Source organism: Cetorhinus maximus, unplaced genomic scaffold, assembly GCF_964194155.1.
Source record: "Cetorhinus maximus unplaced genomic scaffold, sCetMax3.hap1.1 HAP1_SCAFFOLD_4476, whole genome shotgun sequence".
Taxonomy (NCBI): Eukaryota; Metazoa; Chordata; class Chondrichthyes; order Lamniformes; family Cetorhinidae; genus Cetorhinus; species Cetorhinus maximus.
The window spans coordinates 4,207-13,940 of NW_027600379.1; the positions used below are offsets into that span (position 1 = coordinate 4,207).

The 9,734-nt window shown below is 53.7% G+C and overlaps 1 protein-coding gene across 1 annotated transcript; it reads left to right on the forward strand.

Moving 5' to 3' along the window:
- Positions 1-1,274: 1,274 nt before the first annotated feature.
- LOC144678508 (cystatin-B-like) lies at positions 1,275-8,963 on the forward strand. Its single transcript, XM_078538266.1, has 3 exons — positions 1,275-1,440; positions 5,903-6,004; positions 7,930-8,963. The coding sequence occupies exons 1-3, from the start codon at positions 1,369-1,371 to the stop codon at positions 8,062-8,064; spliced, it is 309 nt and encodes a 102-aa protein (XP_078394392.1). The 5' UTR covers positions 1,275-1,368; the 3' UTR covers positions 8,065-8,963.
- Positions 8,964-9,734: the final 771 nt, after the last annotated feature.

Consider the following 9,734-nt stretch of genomic DNA (forward strand, 5'->3'; position numbering starts at 1 on the left):
GGGAGAAAAGAAAGAGGGGGGAGAGGGAGAAAGAGGGGAGGGAGAGAGAGAGAAAGAGGGGGAAGAGAGCGAGAAAGAGGGGGAAGAGAGCGAGAAAGAGGGGGAAGAGAGAGGGGCAGGGGGAGAGAGGGTGGGCAGAGACAGGGGGAGAGGGAGGGAAGGGAGAGGGGAGAGTGGGGAGGATGAGGGGGAAGAGAGGGAGAGAGAGGAGCAGAGAGCTGGGAGAGAGAGTATGGGGAGAGAGGAGGGTGAGAATAGAAGTGGTGAGAGGGGACAGGGAAGAGGGTAGGGAGACTTATAGAAAGAGGGGAGCTGAGGGGGAACAAGCAAGGGGAGAGAGAGAGAGAGAGGGAGAGAATAGGGTGAGAGGAGGGGCGGGGGAGAGATGAAGGGGAGGGGGAGAGGACCGGAAGAGACAAGGGGTGGGGGAGAGGGAGGGGTATTCTGAGGGGCAAGAGAGTAGAGAGGTAGAGGAGGAGAAGAGTGGAGGGATTGGAGGGGCTGTGAAGATGGTGGGAGAGTGGTAGAAAGGGGGAGAGGAGTGGGAGGAGAGAGGGAGGGTAGAGAGGAGGGGAAGGGGAGAGAGGAGGGGAGGGAAGGGAAGAGGGGGAGAGTAGGGGTAGTGAGGAGGGGGAGGGGATGAGAGGGGGAATTGGGAGAGGGGAGGGTGAGAGAGGAGGGAAAAGAGGATGGTGATAGAGGTGAAGGAGAGTGGACGAGGAGAGCGGAGTGGGGAGAGAGAAGGGTGGGGGAGAGGAGGAGCGAGTGGGGTAGAGAGGTGCAGGGAGAGACAGGAAGGGGAGATGGTAGGAGAAAGAGGTGCTGGGAAGAGCAGGGCAGGGAAAGGGACAGGCGAGGGAGGAGGGGACATGGAGGGACCGGGGAGAGAGAGGCCAGAGGTGGCAGAGACGGGTGGTGAAGAGGGTGGGAAAAAAAATGGGACGGAGAGGGAGAGGAGGAGAGGGGGTAGGCAGGAGGGATGGAAAGGAGGGGAGAGGGAGAGAGGAGGGGGGACAGGAGGAAAGGGGGAAGAGGTGGAGAGGGTTGGGAAGAGAGAGGGCGGGGAGAGAGAGAGAGGTAGGCAGGGAGAGAGGGAGGGAGGAGCAGGCGGGTGTTAGAGAGAGAAGGATGGAGGGAGTGAGGCAATCACAAACAGGAGCTAGCACCTTCCACCCAGCCCAGCTTTCGTATCAAACAAATATCTGGAGACAGAGGGTGGAGCCAAGACAATGAGAGATTTCCCTGATAAAGAGGAACATCACTGAGGGGTGGGTGGAGTAAAAATAAAGAATAAAAAGGAGGAACACTGGGCAGAAAGACAACGAGAGTTGATTAAAAGAGAGATAGAGAGAGCCAGAGACAGAGAAAATGGCAGGAATGACGGGCGGTTTAAGCTCCGCTTCAGCTGTAACTGATGAGGTTCAGGAAATTGTCCAGTCGGTAAGTATCCACCATTCTCAATATCCTCTTTATCTCTATAACGAAGAACATTAGTCGCCCTGACTCCTGCCGCTTTGACCACCTCAGGACATCTCAAAGCACTCGACAAACAATGAAGTATTTTACTCAGTTTTGGCTACTGCTGTAATGTAGGAAACACCAACTGGCAGACAGCAAACTCCTAGAATCAGCAATGAGAGAATGACCAGGTAAATTGTTTCAGTGATGTTGCTTGAGGGATAAGCGTTTCTTCCCCAGGACACTATAGAGAAACTGTGTATTGTTCTTCATTCAGTAATGCTCGTGGGATCTTTCACAGCAACCTGAGAGGACAGAGGGGAATTTGGCAAAGTGTCAAATCGACAGAGAAGACCTCCGACAGTGCAGCACTGCCCCAGTACTGACCCTCTGACAGTGCAGCTCTCCCTCAGTACTGACCCGCTGACAGTGCAGCGCTCCTTCAGTGCTGACCCTCAGGCAGTGCAGCACTACCTCAGTACTGACTCTCTGACAGTGCAGCGCTCCCTCAGTGCTGACCCTCAGGCAGTGCAGCGCTCCCTCAGTACTGACCATCAGGCAGTGCAGCACTCACTCAGTACTGATCCTTAGGCAGTGCAGCACTCCTTCAATGCAGACAATCCGACAGTGCAGCACTCCCTCAGCACTGACCCTCCGACAGTGCAGCATTCCCTCAGTACTAATCCTCTGACAGTGCAGCACTCCCTCAGTACTGACCCTCCGACAATGCAGAACTTCCTCAGTACTGAACCTCCGACAGTGCAGCATTCCCTCAGTACTAATCCTCTGACAGTGCACCACTCCCTCAGGACTGACCCTCCGACAGTGCAACACTCCCTCAGTACTGCCCTTACAGTACAGCACCCCCTCAGTACTCCCCTTCCAACAGTGCAGCACTCCCTCAGTACTGACCCTCTGACAGTGCAGCACTCCCTAAGTACTGACCTTCCGACAGTGCATCTCTCCCTCAGTACTGATCCTCTGGCAGTGCAGCACTCCCTCAGTGCTGATCCTCAGGCAGTGCAGCACTCCCTCAGTGCTGACAATCCGACAGTGCAGCACTCCCTCAGTGCTGACCCTCAGGCAGTGCAGCACTCCCTCAATACTGACCCTCCGACAGTGCAGCATTCCCTCAGTACTAATCCTCTGACAGTGCAGCACTCCCTCAGTACTGACCCTCCAACATTGCAGCACTCCCTCAGTACTAAACCCCTGACAGTGCAGCACTTCCTCAGTACTGACCCTCCGACAGTGCAGCATTCCCTCAGTACTAATCCTCTGACAGTGCAGCACTCCCTCAGTACGGACCCTCCGACAGTGCAGCACTCCCTCAGTACTGACCCTCAGGCAGTGCAGCACTGCCTCAGTACTGACCCTCAGGCAGTGCAGCACTGCCTCAGTACTGACCCTCCGGCAGTGCAGCACTCCCTCAGTACTGCCAGTGCAGCAGTCCCTTGGTACTGATCCTCTGACAGTGCAGCACTCCCTCAGTACAACCCCCTGACAGTGCAGCACTCCCTCAGTACTGCCCCCTGACTGTGCAGCACTCCCTCAGTACTGGTCTTCTGGCAGTGCAGCACTTCCTCAGGACTGATTCTCCATGTGCAGCACTCCCTCAGTACTAACCGTCCGTGTGCAGCACTCGCTCAGTACTGACACTCCAACAGTGCAGCAAACACTCAGTACTGACCCTCTGATAGTGAGGCACTCCCTCAGTACTGACGCTCTGATAGTGCAGCACTCCCTCAGTACTGACCCTCCAACAGTGCAGTACTCCGTCAGTGCTGACCCTGAAACAGTGCAGCATTCCCTCAGTACTGACCCTCAGGCAGTGCAGAACTCCCTCAGTACTGACCCTCCGACAGTGCAGCACTCCTTCAGTACTGACCCTTCCACATTGCAGTAGTCACTCAGTATTGAACCACCGATGATGCAGCGTTCCCTTAGTAGTGACCCTCCAAGAGTGCAGCATTCCTTCAGTACTGACACTCTGTGTGCAGCACTCCTTCAATATAGTTCTTCCGACAGTGCAGTTCTCCCATAATACTGACCATCCCACAGTGCAGTGTTCCCTCAGTACTGATACTCTGATAGTGCAGCACCCTATCAGTACAGACCCTCCAACAGTACAGCACTCCCTCAATACTGATCCCCGGCTAGTGCAGCACTCCCTCAGTACTGACCCTCCGACAATGCAGAACGTCCTCAGTACACCACTTCCAACAGTTCAGCACTCCCTCAGCACTGACCGCGGAATAGTGCAGCACCCCCTCAGTACTGACCCTCCGACAGTGCAGCGCTCCCTCAGTACTGACCCTCGGACAGTGCAGCACTGCTTCAGCACTGACCCCTGGATAGTGCAATCCCTCAGTACTGACCCCCGGATAGTGCAGTGTTCCCACATTACTGATCCTCCGACAGTGCAGCACTCCCTCAGTACTGACCACCCGGATAGTGCAGCACTCCCTCAGTACTGACCCCCAGATAGAGCAGCACTCCCTCAGTACTCGCCTTCCAACAGTGCAGCACTCCCTCAGTACTGACCCCCAGATAGTACAGTATTCCCGCAGCACTGACACCCCGACAGTGCAGCACTACCTCAGTACTGACTTTCCGACAGTGCAGCAGTCCCTCAGTACTGACCCTTCAACATTGCAGTACTCACTCTGTACTGAACCTCCGATCACACAGCGTTCCCTTAGTAGTGACCCTCCAACAGTGCAGTACTCCTTCATTACTGACCCTCTGTGTGCAGCACTCCTTCAATATAGTCCTTCTGACAGTGCAGCACGCCCTCAGTACTGATCCTCTGACAGTACAACACTCCCTTAGTGCTGACCCTCCGACAGTGCAGCACTCCCTCAGTACTGACCCTCCGATAGTGCAGAACTCCCTCAGTACTGACCCTCTGACAGTGCAGCACTCCCTCAGTACTCACCTTCCAACTGTGCAGAACTCCTTCAGTACTCACCCCCAGATAGTGCAGCATTTACTCAGTGCTGACCCCCAGATAGTGCAGCACTCCCTCAGTACTGACCCTCTGTCAGTGCAGCACTCCCTCAGTACTCCCCTTCCAACAGTGCAGCACTCCCTCAGCACTGACCCCGAATAGTGCAGCACTTCCTCAGTACTGACCCTCCTGCAGTGTAGAACTCCCTCAGTACTGACACCCGGATAGCGCAGAGTTCCCTCAGTCCTGACACTGACAGTGCAGTACTCCCTCAGTACTGACCCTCCGACAGTGCAGCACTCCCTCAGCACTGACCCCTGAATAGTGCAGAACTCCCTCAGTACTGATCCTCTGACAGCGCAGTGCTCCCTCAGTACTGACTCTCCAACAGTGCAGCATTCCCTCAGTACTGACCCTTCAACATTTCAGTACTCACTCAGTACTGAACCTCCGACCATGCAGCGTTCCCTCAGTAGTGACCCTCCAACAGTGCAGAACTCCTTCAGTACTGACCCTCTGTCTGCAGCACTCCTTCAATATAGTCCTTCCGACAGTGCAGTTCTCCCTCAGTACCGACCCTCTGACAGTGCAGCACTCCCTCAGTACTCCCCTTCAAACAGTGCAGCACTCCCTCAGCACTGACCCCCGGATAGTGCAGCACTTCCTCAGTACTGACCCTCCGGCAGTATAGAACTCCCTCAGTACTGACACCCGGATAGCACAGAGTTCCCTCAGTCCTGACACTGAGTGCAGTACTCCCTCAGTACTGACCCTCCGACAGTGCAGCACTCCCTCAGCACTGACCCCTGAATAGTGCAGAACTCCCTCAGTACTGATCCTCTGACAGTGCAGCACTCCCTCAGTACTGACCCTTCAACATTTCAGTTCTCCCTCAGTACTGACCCTCTGACAGTGCAGCATTCCCTCAGTACTCCCCTTCCAACAGTGCAGCACTCCCTCAGTACTGACCCCCGGATAGTGTAGCACTCCCTCAGTACTGTTCCTCTGACAGTGCAGCATTCCCTCAGTACTGACCCTCTGACAGTGCAGCACTCACTCAGTACTGACCCTCTGACAGTGCAGCGCTCCCTCAGTACTGACCCTCTGACAGTGCAGCACTCCCTCAGTACTGACCCCCGGATAGTGCAGCACTCCCTCAGTACTGAACCTCTGACAGTGCAGCGCTCCCTCAGTACTGACCCTCAGGCAGTGCAGCACTCCCTCATTACTGACCCCCGGATAGTGCAGCACTCACTCAGTACTGACCCCCGGATAGTGCAGCACTCCCTCAGTACTGACCCCCGGATAGTGCAGCACTCCCTCAGTACTGACCCTCTGACAGTGCAGCACTCCCTCAGTACTGACCCTCTGACAGTGCAGCACTCCCTCAGTACTGACCCTCTGACAGTGCAGCACTCCCTCGGTGGTGATCCTCCGCGTTCAGCAGGTGTTCAGAAAATCTGAAATGTTCTATTTGTTATCGTATCTATCCAGTTGAAGGATCGAATTGAAGAGGAGTTGAAAAGGAAAGTGGAATTTCTTCATGCACTCTTACATTGCTCGCAAGCTGTAGCTGGGATGAATTACTTCGTGAAGGTATGAAAACAGGAATAACTTGCAGTTATCTAGCAATTTGAACTCACTAAAATGCCTCAGGTTACTTGGGATGTTACTCAGACAGAAATTTGACAGCGACCTACAGAAATATGGAACACGTTCGGAGTAGCTACATGAAAGATGAAAGGTTTAGGGAAAATCTAAGGTTAGGACACATCAAGATGGAGCGATTCAGGGAGGGATCTCCAGGGCTTAGGGTACAGGCTGGGGAAGTTACGGCAGAAAATTGGGGGAAATCATGGGATTAACAAGAAGTCAGAACTGTGCGAGCTCAGAGACAAGTGAGGAATATCGGGGCTGGAGGAGGTTACAGAGATAGGGAGGGTTGTAGGTGCTGGAGGAGGTTACAGAGATAGGGAGGGTTGTCAGGGCTGGAGGCGATTACAGAGATAGGGAGGGATGTAGGGGCTTGAGGAGGTTACAGAGATAGGGAGGATTGTAGGAGCTTACAGAGATAGGGAGGGTTGTAGGTGCTGGAGGAGGTTACAGAGATAGGGAGGGTTGTCAGGGCTGGAGGCGATTACAGAGATAGGGAGGGATGTAGGGGCTTGAGGAGGTTACAGAGATAGGGAGGAGTGTAGGAGCTGGAGGAGGTTACAGTGATAGGGAGGGTTGTAGGGGCTGGAGGAAGTTACAGAGATAGTGAGGTTTATAAGGGCTGGAGGAGGTTACAGAGATAGGGAGGGTTGTAGGGGCTGGAGGTGGTTACAGAGATAGGGAGGGTTGTAGGGCCTGGAGGAGGTTACAGAGATAGGAAGGGATGTATGGGCTGGATAGGTTACAGAGATAGGGAGGGTTGAAGGGGCTGGAGGAGGTTACACAGATAAGGAGGATTGTAGGGGCTGGAGGACATTAAAGAGATAGCGAGGGAGGAGGTTACAGAGATAGCGAGTGTTGTGGGGGCTGGAGGGGGTAACAGAGATAGGGAGGGTTGTGGGGGCTGGAGGAGGTTACAGAGATAAGGAGGATTGTAGGGGCTGGAGGAGGTTACACAGATAGGGAGGGTTGCAGAGGCTGGAGGAGGTTACAGCGATTGGGAGGGGCATAGGGACTGGAAGATGTTACAGGGATAGGGTGGGTTGCAGAGGCTGGAGGAGGTTACAGAGATAGGGAGGGTTTTAGGGGCTGGAGGAGGTTACAGAGATAGGGAGGGTGGTAGGGGCTGGAGGAGGTTACAGAGATAGGAAGGGATGTATGGGCTGGATAGGTTACAGAGATAGGGAGGGTTGTAGGGGCTGGAGGATGTTACAGAGATAGGGAGTGTGGTAGGGGCTGGAGGAGGTTACAGAGATAGGAAGGATTGTAGGGGCTGTAGGAGGTTACAGAGATAGGGAGGGTTGTAGGGGCTGGAGGAGGTTACAGAGATAGGGAGGTGCATAGGGACTGGAGGAGGTTACAGATATAAGGAGGATTGTAGGGGCTGGAGGAGGTTACACAGATAGGGAGGGTTGCAGAGACTGGAGGAGGTTACAGCGATTGGGAGGGGCGTAGGGACTGGAAGATGTTACAGGGATAGGGTGGGTTGCAGAGACTGGAGGAGGTTACAGAGACAGGGGGTGTTGTGGGGGCTGGAGGGGGTAACAGAGATAGGGAGGGTTGTAGGGGCTGGAGGACGTTACAGAGATAGGGAGTGTGGTAGGGGCTGGAGGAGGTTACAGAGATAGGGAGCATTGCAGAGGCTGGAGGAAGCTATGGAGATGGGGAGGATTGTGGGCGCTGGATGAGGTTACAGACAGAGTGAACGTTGTTACTGTACTGACGCAGCACTGCACTGTCACAGGGTCAGGAATATGGAGGGAGTGTCATACTGTCGAAGGCGTAGCGCTGAGGGTGTGCTGCATTGTCGGAGGGACAGTTGTGAGAAATTTCCTTTGCAAACCGATTGGTCTCATTTTTGTTTTTAGGTTGTTTTTGTGGATGGGAATGCTGCTGAATGCATCCATATTCGTGTATTCAAGCCACTGGCCGATGAGAAACCTTCATTGGTGAAAATCGAGACTAACAAGGAGCTATCCGACGAGATTACTTATATCGGTTAAAAGCCAGGCCCAGGCCACCGCCTGCTTCTCTCTCTCTGCTCATCTTAGAAAGCCCTTTCAAAATAAACATTACATTTCCCCTCCCTTTCCCTCAGCACCTTTCACAAACTTCAGCCCTTAATACCCAACTCCCTCACCTGCTTCGTCTCTGTTACACAGGAATAAGAGGAGGCCATTCAGCACCCCCCCCGCCCCGAGTCTCAACACCATGCAGGACAAATCTGTCCATCCATCACCTTAAACATTCACTCCCCCAACTATCGATGTGCGTTGGTAGGAGTGTGTACCATCTACAAGATGCACTGCAGCAACTCAGCAAGGCTCCTTCAACAGCACCTTCCAAACCCTCGACCACTACCACCTAGAAGGACAAAGGCGGTGGATAGATGGAAACACCACCACCTACAAGTTCCTCCCCAAGTCACTCACCAACCTGACTTGGAAATATATCACCGTTCCTTCACTGTCGCTGGGTCAAAATCCTGGAACTCCCTCCCTAACAGCACTGTGGGTGTACCTACACCACATCGACTGCAGCGGCTCAAGAAGGCGGCTCAGCACCGCCTGCTCAAGGAGCAATTAGGGATGGGCAATAAATGTTGGCCTCATCAGCGATGCCAATGCAACCCCGAGAATGAATGATACAAAGCCAGAAACCCTGTTCCTCTTCCAAATAAATCACCTCCAGCAAGCAAAAGCCTAATGATATGCTCATTGAATCTTGCTGTGCACAAAGGTGTTTTAGTCCCCAAACGAACACAAATTACTGAAGGGCATTTGAAGATCTAAACAGGACAAGTGGTACAGCGAACTCCCCTGAAAAACCCCATACCAGTGATTGAGGTATTCAACTGCAATTGCATCGTACAGCATTCAATAAAAGAATCCTGAAGCTTTTACTTGTTGATTCTTTTTGATTTTGGGGCTGGGGCTTAATGGAGGGTCTAAAGGATCCGGTGGGGGGGATTTGCATTAACCTGCGTTCCTCCCACTGCCTGGGTGCTGGCGGGGGTTGGGGTGGGCGTGAAGGTTCCACGGCTGGTCCACCAGTTCTGGAGGTGTCCAGACTTTGAACTAATTGGCCTCTGTCTCCCTCAGGGATGAGTGAGGGTTTCCGCAGTAGATCAGCTGAGATGGGGACAAAGTCGGCGTTGGCCTGGAATTGGAAATAGGCGGTGATAGTGAGGGCACGAATAGGAGGTCGGAAGCTCATCTCGTGACACCAAAGTTGTGGACAAACCGGCTTAATCTCAGACTACCGGCTGGGGAGAGGGATGGAGGGAGCTAGGGTACGGGGATTGGGGTGGGGGCCCAAAACACTGTCTTCAGCCTTCCCAATATTTAATTGGAGGAAATTTCTGCTCATCCAGTACTGGATGTCGGATAAGCAGCCTGATAATGTAGCAACAGAGGAGGAGTCTAGAGAGGTGGGGGTGAGGTAGAGCTGGGTGTCCTCAGCGTCCGTGTGAAAACTAACACCGTTCCATCAGATAATGTCGCCAAGGGTCAGCATGTAGATGGGAAACAGGAAGGGGCTAAGGATAGATCCCTGGGGGGAGACCAGAGGTAACGGTGTGCAAGCAGGAAGGGGAGCCTTTGCAAGTGATTCTCCGGCTGCGATTAGACGGATAAGAATGGAGCCGGGTGAGAGCAGCCCCACCCAGCTGGAC

Excerpts from the sequence above, each read along its gene's own strand:
- LOC144678508 (XM_078538266.1), top strand. The coding sequence starts at position 1,369 with ATGGCAGGAATGACGGGCGGTTTAAGCTCCGCTTCAGCTGTAACTGAT. Across the intron at positions 1,441-5,902 it reads TTCAGGAAATTGTCCAGTCG|TTGAAGGATCGAATTGAAGA; the intron begins GTAAGTATCCAC and ends GTATCTATCCAG. Across the intron at positions 6,005-7,929 it reads GGATGAATTACTTCGTGAAG|GTTGTTTTTGTGGATGGGAA; the intron begins GTATGAAAACAG and ends TTTTGTTTTTAG.